The sequence below is a fragment of the Lynx rufus genome, unplaced genomic scaffold (assembly GCF_022079265.1).
Source record: "Lynx rufus isolate CCGP_SWC_20201006 ecotype Redwood Valley unplaced genomic scaffold, mLynRuf1.p SCAF_1, whole genome shotgun sequence".
Classification (NCBI taxonomy): domain Eukaryota; kingdom Metazoa; phylum Chordata; class Mammalia; order Carnivora; family Felidae; genus Lynx; species Lynx rufus.
Window position 1 is genome coordinate 197,395,986 of NW_025814823.1, and position 18,224 is coordinate 197,414,209.

General features: G+C 54.2%; 1 protein-coding gene across 1 annotated transcript; it reads left to right on the plus strand.

Moving 5' to 3' along the window:
* Nucleotides 1–4,231: 4,231 nt before the first annotated feature.
* On the plus strand, nucleotides 4,232–15,693 carry IL17B (interleukin 17B). The gene is made up of 4 exons (XM_047076888.1): nucleotides 4,232–4,247; nucleotides 7,678–7,850; nucleotides 13,404–13,693; nucleotides 15,462–15,693. Exons 1-4 carry the CDS (start codon nucleotides 4,232–4,234, stop codon nucleotides 15,691–15,693), a joined length of 711 nt encoding a protein of 236 aa, XP_046932844.1.
* The last annotated feature ends 2,531 nt before the right edge of the window (nucleotides 15,694–18,224 follow it).

The following is an 18,224-nucleotide window of genomic DNA, read 5'->3' on the forward strand; positions in this document are numbered from 1 at the left end:
ATGTTTATTATTTTTGAGAGACAGAGCGCAAGCAGGGGAGGGGCAGAGAGCGAGGGAGACACAGAATCCAAAGCAGGCTCCGGGTTCCGAGCGGTCAGCACAGAGCCTAACGCGGGGCTCGAACCCACGAGCCGTGAGATCTCGACCTGAGCCGAAGTCTGACGCTGAAATGAGTGAGCCACCCAGGTGCCCCAAACACGATTTTAATAATATAGCCTCTTCCCTTAACAAATAAAAGATAGACATTAGAGAAGATAGAAGTAAAAATAAAAGACTCTAATATTTTTCTTGAGCTTGGAATGACCCCCCACGTTGGAAATCACGAACCTAGCTTCGAGAAAGCACAGGCTGCCTTGTCCAAGGGACTTAGAGGCGTGTGTGTGTGTGTGTGTGTGAGCACATGTGCTGAGTCAGGAATGGAGGCAGAGGGACATTTGGGACAAGGCGAGGGTTTGAGGGGTTTCCTTGAGTGGCAGGGGCTGGGCTGAGCTTGCAATGGGGTCCTGAGTGAGGAGGGAAATGTGGCCGGATGGTAGATGGGCTGGACCTTAACTGTCTTGTCCTGGAAGCAGTTTGGCAAGATCTCCATACCCCGACTTGGGCTGCATTAGGAGGGGAGCCTTTCAGCCTAATAATGATCCCATTCCCTACCCCTTAGTTAACCTCCTTGCCTCCTTAGGTGGTGACCTTAACCATAGGCACTTCGTTATATCTTATCTTATCTTATCTTATCTTATCTTATCTATAACATGAGGGACTTCCATTTTTTACATCTATCTTTTCTAATTTCTATTTTAGTGTTAAGGGAATATAACGTATTCATATAATAGTATTTTACAGAATTTATACAGATTTATTTTAAAAATAACTTAGTTAAAATAAAGTTATTTATTGAAATAAGCATGGAGGTGGAGCCAGCCCCTCGCCCACCTCCCCGGAAGGGGTAGGGGGTGTGCTAATAATGACGGCGGTTGCAGGGGGTTCAGTCTGAGAAGGCACTGAATAGTAATGTGACCCTTGTCTTACCTGCTTGCCCGAGAGCAAATTCATGTCCACCGCCCCTGTATGAAACGTTATGGTAACGGTTTTTGGAGATAATTTCCCACTGGGAGCCACCTGGTTGAGGGGATGAGGGACGATTAGCGCCCCCTAGGCCCTGGCTGAAATTGACCTTGTTTGTCCATCTCTCCCCTTGGCTGCTGAGGCCTCTCCCTGCCTCCCTGCCCCCACCCTGTCCGTGTCTCCCCGGCTGACCCTCCTGGGGACTGAGGCTGATCCAAGGCTTCGTAAACCATTCAGGACTGTTAAACAAATCCTATAATTAGAAGCCAGGTTTCCTAAACGAAGTGAAAAATGTAACGTTACCCTTTGTTTGTTCACTGGATGCTCAACGCTTGTCCCATGACCCAGAGGAGCTGTGACTTTGGGTTTTCAAGAAGCCTTAATAAGGTAATGTTTATAAAGTTCTTAGCTTTACAACTCTGCCGAGTACAACTCCGTGAACTGAGGACAAGCCGCAATTCCAAAGAGATTCCACCCCCATCGGCCCCCCATCCCAACGGTGAAGAACGGTGTCCCCTTGTCCTCTTATGCGGTACGTGGATAGCACCAAGACTGGGATTAAAGGGAGTGGGTTCAGGCCTCATTGGTGTGTGACATTCTATCAGTCTCCTTTCGTCTCTGGACTTGTGTTTCTCCGTCTGTAAAAGAGAAGAGTTGATGAGACTTGTTTGCTCCAAAAGCCTCTTCTTTTTTTTTTTTTTTAATTTTTAAAAAATGTTTTTATTTATTTTTGAGACAGAGAGAGACAGAGCATGAGTAGGGGAGGGGCACAGAGAAGGGGAGACACAGAATCCAAAGCAGGCTCCAGGCTCTGAGCTGTCAGCACAGAGCCTGACGCGGGGCTCGAACCCATGAACTGCGAGATCATGCCCTGAGCCGAAGTCGGACGCTCAACCGACTGAGCCCCTCTGAAAGTCTCTTCTAACTCGGATATTCTACAGTTTGATTTCTGTGTCTCTCCACCATTGGGTTTTATTTCAAGCAAGGATACTTCTCCAAATTTGATCTCCATTCTCTGAACTTTCCCAAAGGACTTGGTAATGAACCTTGAACAGGGTAAATCTAGTTTGGGGTTGGCAACACACAGACATACACCTTTTCTGCCTCAGCTTTGAACCGTCAAGCTCCTCCCTCACGAGATATAATACATGACCCCCTCCCCCCAAATGTGAAAATAACGTGTGGGAAGAAGAATAATTCCTTAACTCTTCAAAGGAGTTCAAACTGGCCAAGATGGGGGAGCGTGGAAAGAGCCAGGGCTGTGGCTGTCTGGAAATGGTAGCCCCCGTTAAGCGGCCAATGTTCTGTTAACATCATAACCGCTGACGTTTATGGACTTCATTCTATGAACCAGACTCTGTGCTGAGGGCTTCTATCCATCTTCTCAGTTAACCTCACGGCAAGTCTGTGAGGGACGTACTTTTTCATCTTCATTTGACAGATAAGAAACTGACCCTTACAGAGGAAAGAATTTGCCGGAAGGAAATAAGTGGTTGGAGCAGGGACTCCAGGGCCCATTCTTGACCTCCATAAATCCGCGGCCTCCAACCCCCTGATCCTGTTGTGGTGCTTGTGGAAGCGTCCATCATTCTGGGTCCCTGAGCGGTTCAGATGAGCAGAGCATGTGCTGGGAGCCTACGTAGGACTCGTAACGTAGGTGAGAAAGACACCTTTGCTGGAGTAAGCCTCCAAGATCTGGGAGGTGTTTCTTACCGCTGCACAATGTGGCCTATCCTGAGTGACAGTGCTCGTCACAGGGCAGAAGGAGCAACTTTGTTCCGTCTGTTCTCAAAGAGCAAATTTGTCATCAGCAGACGGAAGGAGCAGGGAGGCAGACGTTTAAATCAAGCAGCGCCTAAGAAGAGACCAGGGAGCATTTACTAGGAGCATCACTGAGAAGCCAGCAAAATGACCGTAAGGTCCTGCTGATCCTGAGGTTCAAGGAAACGGTCTAAAACAGTTGAAGATTTGTGAGTAATTCTGGAAAGACAGTGTCAGAGCTCGCTAGCCCTGCGGTTGAGATAATGGGCTAGAACGCCAGGGAATCCCAATATGGGAGACAAAAAATTGTGGACATAGCTATGTAATCACCAGACCGAGGAGTCAAACAGTCCCAGTTTTTCCACCCCTGGGGGAGAGAGAGAGATTGGGGTCAGCCCGACCCTAGAATTCTCTCCAGAGCTGACTCAGAAAACATGGCCCCTTGGCACTGAGCCCTCTTGCCAGACGCAATTCTCTTCAGGGTAGGCTTGTTCACAGAGCACAGCCAGGCCACGTCGAAGAGAATTCGGATGGACTTTGGTGCTGTGTATCCTGCCTACTGACATGGGTGCCCACCTCTAACCGCTGCCTGGTTCCCAAAGCTCATTCCCTAAGCTGGGGCAAAGGTTAGGGGCAGGTGGTGGTCAAAAGTGGCCCTGGGGACCCAGGCTTTCAGCCTAAGCTCTGCACTTTTTCTCCTCACTGTTTTCCTACCCAGTTTCCTCTTCTATAAAAATCTTTATATTCACGGGTGGTTGATACAAGGAAATAAGAGTCAAGGATGTAAAAGTGCTTTGTAAACCGTAGAGAGCTACACATACACAAAAGCTCTCACTCTTACCACCACGCAGTTATCGGCAGCGTCTGTCTCGGTCCGAAGGGTATATATACCACCTCTGTCTCCCGGGGCCGGAAACCTTGAAACTCTTTTTTTTTTTTTTTTCATTTTTAACAAAAGTTTATTTTTTTCTTTTTTAGTAATCTCTATGCTCAATGTGGGGCTCAAACTCACGACCTCAAGATCAAGAGTCACATGTTCTTCTGACCGAGCCAGCCAGGCGCCCCTTGAAACTGTCTTCCAACATTAGAACAATTATGGAGGCTTCATTCCTGGGAACCAGACTTTGGAAATGGTCAGCTTCCCCACCGGCCAGCCATTTCTTCCTCTTCCCTCACAAATACAGTATTTATGAGAACCGTCCTTTCAGTAGAAATTTGGCAAGATGTCACGTACAGGAGACATTGTATCTTCTTCCACAGGCCCTGAGAGCGGAGGTCACAGGCCCTCAGCCTGGTCCTAAAATATCAATATTGTTGTATCTGCCGTCCTCTTTGAGATGATGAGCTCCGGAACTGTTAGCTGTTCACTGCGGTATGACCCGGGGCTAAGCACAGGGCCTGACACATTATGTCTTTGTCAAGAGGTGAGTGAGCCCTCTTCAAGGACTCTCGAGGCTTTTCATTGCCCATATAGTAAAGTCACAGCTCATAGAAACTTACAGAAGGCCCTAGGCAAGATATTTAAACGACCACCTGGGGCGCCTTCTCAGTATCATCAGCTAACGGGTTCATAGGAAAGTTCAGGAGGTTCTGACCTCCTTCTGCAGGGAGGCCCAGGTTGGGACTCCCTGTAGCCCTAAGAGCCTGTACAGTTTTGAGACTGGTTTCCAGGTGGGGAGGCAGACCGGGGACAGATGCCTTGGCTACGGCCGTCAAGGCTCCTTGCTGAAGAAGGGCAGTGGGACCTGTCCTGGGGTCGCTGCCTGTCCCCCAAGTGGCGGGTATCGGGTAGCTCTTAGGGCTTCTCCGGTGGCTCAGCAAGGCCTGCCCTGGTCACAGCTGGCTCCTGAGTCAGACGCCGAGAAGCACGTGTGTGAATAAGCCGTGTTCCCAATCCGCAAGAGGCTCTCACCCGAGGCCTCCAAAACACGCACCCGTGAGACCCCATCCACAAATACACGCTCCCACAGACACCAAAACAGACACAGTGAAAACATCGCTGTGTGAGCCAGTAACAGAAGCCAATACGTAAGGCAGACTCTGATAAGTACTATGCCTTTCAGCTATGTTGGGGGAGCAGGCCTTTGAACCCAAGCTGCCAAGGAATTCCCCTCTCCCCACCCCTCCCCTCCCCTGGAGGACTCCTCTCCTACAAACAGCCAGGTGACAGCAAGCTCTTTCTCCTTCCATCCTCTCTCCCCCCCTCCCCAAGCCCAAGCTTTATTCTCCACCAGGTCTGGGCTCTGGGGGGCTGAAGAGAACCCTTCTCACGGCTGTACCCTCCTCCTGGACGATGGGGCCTCCCACCCAAAATAGATGCAGACCCACCCAGCAGGAGGAGGGGCTGACAGCTTTCAGGGAAAAGTCAGAACTCTGGATCTTGTAAGTCCGGACGTCCTATAAACTCTGACCGAAGAATAAACATCCCCCGGGACTGAGGGGAAGATATGCCGGTGGGCAGGGGGCCCGGCGCCTCTGTCTGCTCTGGGGACAGGCTGTTTAGTCCATATCCCTCATGGGCCTCTTTGGGCTCCTTCCTGTTCCCGGTCTGGACAAGTGGAGGCCCATCAGCGGGCCTGAGGCCTCGGACCTGGGACTCAGACCTGTCAGGGCTGGAAGGGGAACTGTCAAAACTCAACAAGCCCGGCCCTTTCCTTCGTTTTTATTTGGTTTTATTTCTTAAGTAGGTTTCATGCCCAGTGGAGGGTTTGAATTCATGACTGAGATCAAGAGTTGTGTGCCGTGCTGACTGGGACAGCCAGGCACCCCCCCATTTCCTCTTCTTGAACCTCCCTCATACCACTCCCAACTGCTGCTAAAACAACCCGGCTGATGGGGAGCTCGCTCTTTCCCAGGGCAGTCTATTCTATGACTGGGCCTCTGGCACTTAAAAAGTTCTAGAAGAGGGCTGACTAGAATTGTTCTGGGTGACCTGACTGAGCAAGAGTAAAGAACAATGGGTACAACAAAATAATAGCAGGGCATTCGTTGAGCGACATGCTGAGCCAGAAGCTTTGCATGCATCATCTCATTAAATCTGCCCTCCTTTCCAGGAGGACACACACAGGATCAGAGAGGTTAGGTCATTTGCCCAAGCTAACCCAGCTGTCGTGTGCAGAGGCTGGGGTTCAGGTCACTCTGGTGCAGAGTCCATGCTTTAAATATTAGCCTGTACTGTTTTTCCACAATCAAAAAGCAAAAATAGCATACACGCACTAAAACACCATCCAACTGGGACGCCTGGGTGGTTCAGTCGGTTGGGCATCCGACTTCAGCTCAGGTCACGATCTCGCAGTTCGTGAGTTCGAGCCCCGCGTCAGGCTCTGTGCTGACAGCTCGGAGCCTGGAGCCTGCTTCAGATTCTGTCTCCCTCTCTCTGCTCCTCCCCCACTCACGCTCTGTCTCTCTCTCTCTCTCTCAAAAATAAATAAAGCTTAAAAAAAATTAAAAAATATAAATAAAGTAAAACACCATCCAACTAACACAGGCACACACAAAGCCAATCAAGTCACAATAAAAACAGCTAAAATGTGCCAAATATTTAGTACCAGTTGTGTGCCAGGCAAATCATAATTTTCATGATAAATCCATTTAAACAACCCCAAGAGGAACCTGAGGCTCACTGAGGTTAGGAAAAGTAGGATGTGCATCCTCAGGGAGAAATGAGCTCTCCCTTATAATGAAGGTGTCCAACCGAGATGCTTAAAAAGGGGATCCTGTGCTGGGAGGGGCCGCACGGGACATCCCCCGGGTCTGAGGTTGTATGGGTGGTGAGTGCTAACAAGAGACGAGGTGCCGGGCGAAGTTGATCAGTAATTCAGAAACACACGCTTGGTGTTTTCAAGGCTGGCTGCTGGGCAGAAGGGAGGCCCTAGCCATCCAGGCCCCGAGTACAAGTCCACCTCCTAGAGTCCTACCCCTACTCCCATTTCCTTGACTGCCCCCCCCCCCCAATGGGGGAGAAGGCCTCGGCACCTGGCCTGGGCACAGGGTCATGTGGACACCCCAGGGGCCTCCCATTCACCCAGGCCTTTCCCTTTTTTGAGAACTGGGAGTTTGCTGGCTGGGTCTGTTCCCACCAACAGTGTTCCCGTCCAGGGAGCTTAAAATAGTGCCTCTTGGCTGGGGCTCTCGAGTGAGCAGTGAGGCAGGCATTTGTGCAAATATGGGCCTGGGAGAAAGAGTCCTACCCAGGAGGGTGGCGGGCGGGGTGGGCAGCATGTCAGGAGAGCCAAGACCTCCTGTGGAGGATGCGCCCTCCTGGCCACAGCCCCCCTCCATCTTGCAAGAGAGGCGCCTGTTAGTCTCCTGCCCCCCCAGACCGTACTGGGCTCACTTGGGCACGTCTTTAGACTGAATCCCACAGGCCCTCCTTACTCCAGGGTGAGTCTCCTGGAAACGAGGCCTGTGCATTCTTCTGCACGTTCTATCCTTGTTCCCACCTCACAATGCCCTTCCCACCCAAGCACACTCCAGAAGCATCCTTGAAGGCCCAAATCAGAACTTGTTTTAATAATAGCAGTGACAATTGCATCCACCTTTAATTGAGCATTTACTTTTGTCAGGCGCTCGGCTAAGTATTTCAACATGCGTTATCTCATTTGATCCTCACGAGATTCTATCCAAGCCAGGTTATTATTATCTCCACTGTGCAGAAGAAACTAAGGCTCAGAGAAGTCAAGGGACTGTCCCGAGGACACATAGCTGTGAACTGATAGAGGCAGGAGTAAAACTCAGGTCTGTCCATCTCTAGAATCTGAGCCCTTACCCCTGGGCTATACCTCTTCCTACAGGTCCCTGATGCTCTGGCCTCCCGTTCTCCACTCCAGCATTAACACTCCATATTACATATAGCTGCTTTGAGTCAACGCATCAAAGATTTCGCGAATGCCTACTACGTGCTGGGAACACTGCTGGGCGTCTCGCTCACCCCCTGGGAGCTCTCAGGTCCCCTTGAGGACTCTGGTTTAGGCTTGGGCTCAGTGACCTCCCCAGCATTCACGGACCTGTTTGTTGAGGATGTCCAGGTAAGGCTGAGGCAAGCATAGCCCCTCCTCAATGACCAGCTGGCCATCCCCTCTCCTCTCCTGGCTGCAACTCTCCTTTCTTTCCCCCACTGCAGGGAACAGCATGTACAGGAATCAGACAAACTTGTGTCTTTGGGCTCCCTGAGCCTCAGTTTCCCCCTCTGTAGATAAGGGATAAAATTAGGACCTCGCCACAGGGTGGCTGGGAAGATGTAATGAAACAATTGCACACGAAGGACTTAGCACAGGGCCTGGAAGTCAGTCAGTAGATATTAAGCAGTAGCTATTACTATTACTGATTGTTATTTTCTGAAAATTATGATGTCCTGGTGACAAATGCTAGAACATACTAGATGCTCCAAGTGAAGGGAATCACTCACAAGGCAGACGGAGGCCTCCACCCCATCCCTGCCCCTTCACTCTCGGTGGCTGTGCCCTTCCTGCAGTGACTGGGAGGTGTCTCAGCGCTTGACCCTAACAGTGGGTCACTTGGGCTGCCAGGGGCAGGCCCAGGACCCATACCCCATCACTTGGTCCCCTCATTTGCAACGCTAGGGCCCATTCAGACTTGGTTGGTGTGAGGTTCCCTCAGGGCTTGCGGCCCCTCTTCAGGGTCGTCTGGCTTTCTGGTGGCGCCACCTGGTGGTGAGCACAGCACAGTTCATGGCAGGCTCTGCAGCCAGAGGGCTGTCTGGAGACTGAGCAAGACCACCCCCTGCCCCTTCCTCTCCAGCACATCCGTCCCTTCTCTCATTTACGAGTGCCAACCACCTTCCGTGAAAAAATCCTAACGACTCCAACTTTGCTGTGAACCCAAGAACCCCAAGTTCTTAGGCCTCCCTCTCAGGCCTGGGTTGGGTCCCATGGTGGTCTGCCAGGAGGGTTCATTCACACTTAGGACATCTCTGAGGGCAGATGACCCTTCAGTGGTTTCTAGAAACCTAGGCTGGAGGAAGGGACCTCCTTCCAGGCCCGAGCTGGCCCAGGCATGGGAAACCCAGTAATGGTCACTGGGCCCATCCTTGACTCCCTGAAGCACCTTCCCTGGGGACCTCACAGATCCCCGTCCCGACTGGGAGGAGTCCGGAGCCCCAGCCGGGCCCAGGGCGGTAGGTGTAAACTTTGGGGGAAGAGCAGTAAGAATTAGGAGACTGAGGCATGCTCTAACCAGCCTCATGGGGCTCTGACACCAACACATCATGTCAGCTAGGGTGAGGCCCACCCCTCCCTGGCCTCCATCTCCCGTGCTCAAGTGGAGGTTGGGTGGGGGAAGGAGAAGATGACGGGTAAGGATTCCTGTAGCTCCCAGACTGGCTCCTTGTCAGGTGCAGATTCCTGGGCCTGCTTTGTCAGAGCTCTGAGGCCAGGACCCTGGAATCCATATTGACGCGCACTGAAGCTGGAAGCTAAGGAAGCTAAGTCGTGTCTTTGAGACTTCCCTCTCTGTGGATGCCAGGCTGCGGGTGGGGCCACCCCAGCTGCATGCTGGTCGGTCCCTCTGCCGGCCGCAGCAGAGGGGTAGCGAGGAGACTGCCCCCCAGCCCTCAACCCCTCACGCTTGCCCCGAGGACAGTGGCGGTGGGGCTGAGGCAGCCTGGAGTCGGAGTGGGGGCCCTCGCTGCCTGAGGAGGTATTTTCGGAGTCCCCCCTCCCTCTGGAGTTTCCAGTGATAGAATAGAGTCCTGTCTCGTATTTGACCAAATATGGTGGTATCTCTCCACGGGCTCCCGCCTCAGCCAGTTTCTCAGTTATGCTGTGGAAACCTGCCCCGGACAGATTAATCTTGTGACATTCAGGAGCGCGTCGCACTCGGCGTTCTCTCCCTCAGCCGATTCCTGTAAATGGCCAGGAGTGGCCCTCCGCAAGACGCTGCAGTCCCCAGTGTTTGCTCACAGACACTCCCTGTCCTCTGCACGCTCCCTCCCAGCCCTCCTCCGCCTCCCTGGGGGGACTGGCTCCCTCACATCGGGGCCTGGCCGGGCTGTTCACCTGAGGTGAGAGACCTAGGCCCCCGCGGGGCTGCTCAGTTCAGCGTGGGATCCTGGGGTCACCCGAGCTCACCACATTGCGGCCGGAGCCTGTGAAGCCCAGAGCTCTCTCAGGGCCCCGGGGGGTAGGAAGGAGAGTTGGCTGAGCGATGAGAACCACGCAGGCTCTAATGCTAATGAGAACGGCTAATGTTTATAATAACAACTATATGATTATTTCATAATGATCATTTTCGTCATAAACAGCTAAGTGTTTATTGAGCACTTACTACATGTCAGGTACTGTGCCAGCTGTTAAACACGGTTTATTTCCTTTACTCCTTTTAACAGCCCCAAGTAGCGGCCGCCGTGATTCCCCCCATCCTAGAGAGGTGGGAAGTGAGGCTCAGAACGATTTCAGAAAGAAAGGGGCCAGGCGACTGTCGATTCCTGGGCATGACTCCCATTTTACAGAGAAGGAGACTGAGGCTGAGCGAGAGTCAAAGTCACAGACAGCTACACAGGAGCAGGCCCCTGGACGGAAGACCCTCTACATGGAATGGGGGGGGGGGTGGGCGCTGCATCGGGAAGGGCAGAACAGCCAGCCACGAAGTCCTCCTGAACTGCGACTTGGCCGGCGCAGGAGCACAGATTCAGAAACATGCTCACAGCAGGCCAGAATTGTGCAGAAAATATCCCAAGACAAACAGCATGGGGTGGGGGATAGAGGCCTGCACAGGGACCAGGTATGAATCCCGGCTCTGTCGTCTCTTACCCACTGTGTAATCCTTGACAAGTCCCTTCCTTGCTCTGGCCTCAGTTTCCCTTCCTGTGAACTGACTAGGCGGGTGGGGCTCCCCCACCCAGGGCCGTTGAACTCACCTGAGGCTGGCTGAGGCCGGAGGGCCTGAGGCTGTTTCCCCGGGAGACGGGGCCCGCGTCCCGCTCCTGGCTGGCACACTCGAGAACATTTGCTCTCCTGACCAACGGACAGCCCGTCCCGCCTCCGCCCTCACCCCCTTGCCATCCCCAAAGCAAACGAAGCTGATTGTCTTAGCCGGCCCTGTGGGTGCCGGCCGGGTGGCTAGCCGCAGGCCACAGGCGGAGGTCCCACCCGCCAGGGCCCCGCCGGACACACAGGGCATTGTCCCTCAGTCAACAGCCCCCGGGCACCTCGGCCCGGCTCCTGGCCTGCCCCCACGCCCCTCGCCGCCAGGCCCAGCCAGCTGGGGGCCCGAGGCTCCCAGCTGATGACGAGCCCACCCAGCCACCCCCCAGCAGCCCCCTGACGAGCTATAATTGCTTCGCTCCTTCCTGTTGCTGCCATTCTCTTGGCGGAGGCATCTGGGGTTCCAGGCGGGCGGCAGCTGCTGGCCAACCGCCTGGCTCGCGGGATGGACTGGCCGCACAACCTGGTACGTGGCTCTTCCCCACCCCCACCCCATTTTAGGGCCTGAGTGTTTCGTTACTTCTCTCCTATTGATTCATGGCTGCCTCTGTTTGGCTTGGAATCTGCAGAGGTGAGTTCTCCCTCTGCCGTCTCTCCCCCAGGGCGAGGAAGAAACAGAGACCGGTCTCAGAGCCTGCGGCCATGGCCGACAGCTCGGGCTCCTGAACTGGGCTCAGCCCGTCCACAGCGAAGCCCTTTCAGGCCCAAGCCGTCCGGGGCGGGGGAGCCTGGCAAACTCCGTTATCGGGGTTCTTCCAGAGAAGTCCCTGGGTCCTGAGAGCCAGGCCGTGTGACCTTGGGCAAGTCCTTGTGTTTCTGTTTCCCAGGGGAGGTGGGGGGACTTGGATCCTGTTCTGGGTTTCTCTGAGTGGAGGGCCCAAGTTCAAGGGCACCAGGGTGAGCAGCCCAGAGGAGAAAGCCAATTGTGAAGGAGGTCTTTTTTCCTGCACCGGAATCCGGGACCAAAAGGGAAGAATTTAGCGACTTGAATCTCTTTGGTGGATTTTGTGCCAGGCAGTGGTGTTGCCAGGAGGGGCTGTGCTGGAACTTGTGTTCAAGGGTCAAGGTTTGTTGGGTAGCCTGGATCGGTCAGGCCTGGGCTGTGCAGGTGCTGAGGTGAGTGGTTCGGGGCAGGTGGGAGCCTGGTTAGATGCAGGGACAAGATGAACCCCCCCCCCCGCCCCCCGCCCCCACGAAGATTCTTCCCTTCTGGCGAGCCCTGGGCCCCACCCCAGTCCTGGCCCTTCTCTCCCTGCCTTGCGGGAGAGTCGGGTCCTGCCAGGCTCCCGGGGCTTCTCCTGAGCGAGCCAGAGACTTTCCTGACGCTCTGGGTTCCATGGGAAGAAGTGGACGGAGGTTGGCGAGGTTGGATACGGGTGAGGCGTGGATGGGGTGGGGGGCAGGGAGAGGGCCGGGCATAGACGAGGGCGGCACAGGTGTCATGGAGTCCAACAGGGATCCTCAGCCACGACCTGCCCATGTCCCCAACTTCATCTCACGCCCCCTCCTCTGCACACTCTATTTCAGCCTCGCGGTTTCCCCGGCAAAGCTCTTCACCGACGCAAACCTTTTCTCACGCTGCCACCCCTCCCCGACCCCCACCCCCGTGAGATATTTAGACTCCCTCTGCCCACATCTGCCTCCCTCTTATCCTTCAAATTTCACCTACATGCCGGGTCCCCAGAAAGGCCTTGCGGGACCACTCGGCTGCCGCTAAGCGGTTGGCCCTGATCTCTAGCCACAGGCAGCCCGCGTCATCATCACATTCGTCGCTAGAGATTTAGGTGCTTGTTGTTCACCGTCTGTTCCCCCACCCAGACTGTAAGCTACAGAAGGGGCAGGGATGGTGACAGCCGTTGACTGACTCGGTCACAGGGGAGGAGACAGTATACGGAAGCTGCTGCAATGCCTGCCTACATGGAGTCCGTGCTTAGTAGGGGAGGGATGCGTAACAGAACCACACACGTGAACTCTAAGTCTGCAGGCATGCGAGGGGCGTGTGGTGTTGAGAGCCCCAAAAGGTCCACTGAGGCATCCCGAAGGACGTGACACTGGGCTGAGACATGAGGGGTTGAGGGGTAAGAGGCATTTAGATGAATGAGGGAGGCAGGACTCTGCGGGTGGCAGCCTGTGCAAAGTCCCTGTGGCAGGAAGGAGCATTTTGGGAGGAAGGGCTCGAGAGAAGGCCAGAGGCTGGAGCGCAGGTGTGAGAAGAAGTCAGGGGTAAGATTGGAGGAGGCAGGGTTCAGCAGAGGTCAGACCATGTGGCAGAGTAGGGGTGTCTTTAACCTAAGGGTGAACGGTCAAGCTGGAGGTTAACATCAGATCGGCATTTCAAGCAGCTGTCCTTGGCCATGGTGCGGAGAACGGGTTGAAGGAGACCGGGGAGATGTGGGGAGACCAGGTGGGAGGCTGTTGAGGGAGGGTGGTGCAGATGGATAAATGGAAAGGTGGGGAGATTCTGAAGAGGTGATACAGGCGGGACTTAGTCCTGTCCACATGTCTATACCTGTGGTGGCCTGGCAGGTGGGGCGGTCCCCGTAAAGGCCCTCTTCCCTCTCTCTTCCCTGAGCCTGGAGTCTTGGCCCAGAGGGACACCCGGCTCTCCTATCTTTGACGTGTGGCCTTCTTTCCCAGCTGTTCCTTCTGACCGTCTCCATCTTCCTGGGGCTGGGCCAGCCCAGGAACCCCAAAGGCAAGAGGAAGGGGCCAGGGCGGCCTGGAACGCTGGCTTCTGGGCCTCACCAGGTGCCGCTGGACCTGGTGTCACAGGCGAAGCCGTACGCCCGCATGGAGGAATACGAGAGGAACCTCGGGGAGATGGTAGCCCAGCTGAGGAACAGCTCTGAGCCGGCCAGGAGGAAGTGTGAGGTCAACCTGCAGCTGTGGCTGTCCAACAAGAGGAGTCTGTCGCCCTGGGGCTACAGGTAGGCTGGGCTGGGCAGCCACGGGCAAGCTGCGTGTGGGGGGCGGGAGGGGGGGGCACCGTGCCCACTGTCCCCACCATCGTAATAGTTACACCTCGGATCGGGAGGCCCGAGTGCCTGGGTTTGAATCTCGGCTCTGCCCCCTACTCGCTGCGTGGCTTTGGGCAGCCTCAGCGTCTCCGAGCCTCAGTTTCTTGCGTGTCAGTGGGGGTGACGGTAGTTCAAACTTCGCCGGTTTTATAGGCTTGTGATTAAATGAGCTGTCTGTGCAGAGCCCTGGCATTCGTGTTCCCCACATCCCCGCTGGAGTGCCTGCAAGGCTCTCACTTCCTCTGCCTCGGCGTGCCTTGTACACCCTCCCAGTCACAGCGCCTGCAGGGCGGTATTGAGTTCTGTGTCTACATCTGCCTCTCACGACTGGCACCTCCCCAGTGCCCGCATCAGAGTCATCTAAGGACTCTCGTGCCCCACTCCGTCAAAATCTGCAGGAAGAGGCCCAGAGAGTGATATGTCACACACCTCCACGTGATCGGGAACCAAAACCCGCTGTTCTCAGACTACAGGGTCGGTGCCTTACCTCGGTCAAAGCTCTACTTCTAAGCACAGAGCCTGGCATGCACAAGGGGCCAAATGCCTGCATGCTGGAAGTAACCTTGAAGGGTCCTCACTCACAAGTCAGGCCAAAGATTTTTTAGGGGCGCAACTTGGGTCCTGAGATCCTAGAAGTGTGTAGCTTTCTGGGATGATGGAAAGTCTAACACGGTAGGCACTGAGCTGTTGAGCGCTTGGAAAGTAACTAGTGTAGCTGAGGAGCTAATTTTGATTATTTTATTTGTCTTAAATTTATTTATCTTAACTGAGGGATAGTTGACTAATTCTGATTAAGTTCAATTTAAATAGCCACATGTGGCTTAGTGCCTACCGTATCTGGAATGTGGCAATTGGAGGGCTCCATAAAGATCCTGCTCAAAGCTGGACTTCAAAACTTACTGTGCCCTTGAATCGGGGGGGGGGGGGTGGGGGGAGGGGGAGGGGAGGTCTTAAAAAATGCAGGTTTGGATCCAGGAGGTCTGGGGCAGGGATGAGATTCTGCTTTTCTAACCAGCTCTTGGTGATGCTGATGCTGTAGGTCCGCAGTCAAACTCCCTCCCTCCCAATTAGCAGATGAGGAAACTGAGGCACAGAGAAGGCAAGGTCATAAAACAAGTCCCTGTACTCTCAGGTCTGGGAGGGAACTTGTCTGTGTTGCCCATCAGTGAACACCTAATGTCCAGGACAGACTCACATAGTGGGTGTCTGAAAAATATGTGCTGAACAAATAGAAACGAAGTCAGAATAGAACCCAGGCTTCCTCTTCTTGTGAGGATTAGGCATCAATGTGCTCATCTATCGTTTCCCACGGAAGAAGTTTCCCAGGGATATGAACATGGTGGGGGTGGGCGGGTAGACGGAGAAGGCCTTAGCTTCTTTGCAATCCCAGAGCAGAATCTAGTACTGGGATGGGCAACTGGTGGATGAAAGAAGGGACCTGGGTGACCTTGAGCCTGGACAACCTGGGGGCTGGCTTGCCTCCCGAGATCTTCGGTTTTCTCCCCTGGCACACGGAGTTAATTACTGTCCATCCTCCACCACCGCGCAGTCTTGCTGTGGGAATGAAAGCCCCAGCGAGAAAAGGTAGGGGTGTGGGACCTGGGGACTGATTTGCTCTCCCCTCCCCCACCCTCCCGCCACTGCCTTCCACTCAGTGCTTTCTCCTGCCTTCTTGCAGCATCAACCACGACCCCAGCCGCATCCCCGCGGACCTACCGGAGGCGCGGTGCCTGTGTCTGGGCTGCGTGAACCCCTTCACCATGCAGGAGGACCGCAGCATGGTGAGCGTGCCTGTGTTCAGCCAGGTGCCCGTGCGCCGCCGCCTCTGCCCGCTGCCACCACGCACGGGGCCCTGCCGCCAGCGTGCGGTCATGGAGACCATTGCGGTGGGCTGCACCTGCATCTTCTGAATCAGAGCCTGCGTGGGGGGGGGGGGGGCAGGGCGCGGAGACCACCCTCCCTGCGCCCCCGCGCCAAGCCAGGCCAATGAAAAGTAAACGCTGTCTTTTGTAAAGCGCGACTTTGGGTTCGCTCCTTTGGGGCTCAGAAGCCGAAACCAGGGTGGGGGATGGGAGGCTGTTGGGATGTAGATTTCAGATCAATAAAAAGGGATATTCCATCGCTCAGCGGTCTCCAACACTGACATAGGTTATTTTAAAAATACCGCATTCACTCTACCATTTAGGGCAGTCACATACTTCCTTTAATTTGGGTTTGTAAGCCTACTTCAACCATGTTATTGGAGCTTCGTTGATATAAACCTATATAGGAGTGAACAAACACCATCTCTCCCCCAGATAAGTCAAGGACGGTTGCGAGCAAGCTCTTAGGGAAGCGGGGAGCTTCCGGTTTCTGGAAAAGCCCAGCTAATGCTGAAGCTCTATGGATACTGTGGAGCAGATCCTGCTTTGGTTAGAGTAAGTGACCTAGAAGGGCTCTTTCAGCTCTGAGATTCTCTGCAGGTCAGCCCTAGACCCACAGAAGAGCCTTCAGGTTGCCAGAGAGTGGGGGGTTTTTAATCTGGGCCAGCCAGCCCCTGAAACTTTCACGCGGGTATGGATTTTTCCAGGCTGGGATCCCTTGCTTTGAACAAACACTCAAGAGTTGGGAAGCACCCGTGTCGATCATTCTTTCCTCCAGCCTTATGTGTAAGGGGATCTGGATAGATGGTTTCATGATATCGGCGGTTCCCAAACTTTAGCTAGCGCCAGAATCACCTGGAATACTCGTTAAAACACAGATCGCGGGGGCCCCACGTGCAGGGGTTCCAGGTGGGAGCTGAGACCTCGCATTTCCAATGCAGTGGTTCCCGGGTGATAACTGCTTGTCCGGGGGCCACACTTGGAGAACTTGGAGAACCGCTGGCTTATATCAAGATACTTTGCTGATCAGAAAGGCAGTGTGGACTGCCTTGTCGTTAAACCCCTGCTGGTTCCTGCCCTTTGGATAAGTCCCTGCTCCCCCCACTACCTCCTTGCAATTCAATCCTCCCCCTGACCTCCTAGCCCCCCGCAGCTAGTCCTAAACCAGTTGTTCCAGGGTCTAAAAATACCCTCCCTCCCCCCAAGACAGCTGAGGGGCTCAGGCTATTTTGTGAGGTTAAGAACAGCTGGCACTTCAGGGTTAATTTCAACAGGAGGGCCAACAGCCAACAGAGGGCCACTTTGCTTAGCGACTCTTCCTTCAGTGCCTAAAGCAGTTTTAGCTCTGAAGGTTTTAAGAGTCCAATTCATGAAAGGGCAATGATTAGGTATGAGCCTGTCTGGGGTGGTAAGCAACTTACCTTTTTTGGTATTGTTCTAGAGCGGATACTGGTTAAAATTACCCCAGGAAGCTTTGGACTGGTTCCAGACACATGGAAAATAGACTTCATGTGCCAGCCCAAGCTGATGCCTCCAGCAGCCGGCCCTCCTCCCCAGGGGTTGTTCGCCTGTGAGGCCCCACAGTCCGCTCTCCAGGCCTTAGTAAGACTTCAGCAGCACACGAGGGACCCACGGCGTCAAGGCCTTGTGGTTGGGGTGCAGGCGTGGGAAGAACTGAGCTGCAGGATGGTTGCTCTAGTGGGAGACTCGGGTTCCCTGGGGCATAGGGATTGGGCGGGGAGACTCCTCATCCGGGTGGGACAGGCTGTTCTCCTACTGGAGCATCAGACACACAGAGATCCTCAGTAAGTGCCGGTTAGTTTTATATGGATGTTGCTTTTTCCTAACTTTCTGGGCTTCAGTATTCTCGTCTGTGAAACAAGCAGATGGGATTTCGGATCTTCAGGGTCTTTCCCAGTGTTACCATTCTGGAGCCTAGGAACTGGGCCTTGGGAGCCTGGGCTGGCAGCTGGCCCTTTCTAGTCCCCTGGTTTAAAGGCAGCAGCAGGGAGCTCAGGACCTTTGGAGGTCCAAGGAGAGAGCTGGGTCTACACTGTGCCCAGGAACCTCCTTTGGTTTGAGTCTGTGTGTGACTCATATTTTACACTGGTGAGAACCCCCCACTCCATGAGCATAGGGGCCTTATCTGCATCTCCAGCACTCAGCACGGGGTCCAGTGCAAAGGAGTGCAGGGCTGGATGCATGAATGCATGCTGAATGCATGCATGCACGCATGCACAGAGGCCTCTAGGGGGAGCCCAAGGTTTGCCCCAGCTCCTGTTGCTCCTTCAAAGGTGTGTCAAGCGGGGTAGGGGGGTGCCTGGGTGGCTCAGTCGGTTAAACCTCCCACCTTCGCTCGGGTCATGATCTCACAGTCCCTGAGTTCAAGCCCTACATCGGGCTGTGTGCCCACCACTCAGAGAGCCTGGAGCCTGTTTTGGATTCTGTGTCCCCCTCTCTCTCTCACCCTCCCCCGTTCATGCTCTGTCTCTGTCTCAAAAATAAATAAATGTTAAAAAAAATTTAAAAAAATGGTGCATCGGGAGCAAGGCATTCCTCTCGCCCCTCCCATTCTTTAG

Coding starts and splice junctions, on each gene's coding strand:
- IL17B (XM_047076888.1), top strand. Junction 7,851..13,403: donor TGTTTGTTGAGGATGTCCAG/GTAAGGCTGAGG, acceptor CTTCTTTCCCAG/CTGTTCCTTCTGACCGTCTC. Junction 13,694..15,461: donor CTGTCGCCCTGGGGCTACAG/GTAGGCTGGGCT, acceptor GCCTTCTTGCAG/CATCAACCACGACCCCAGCC.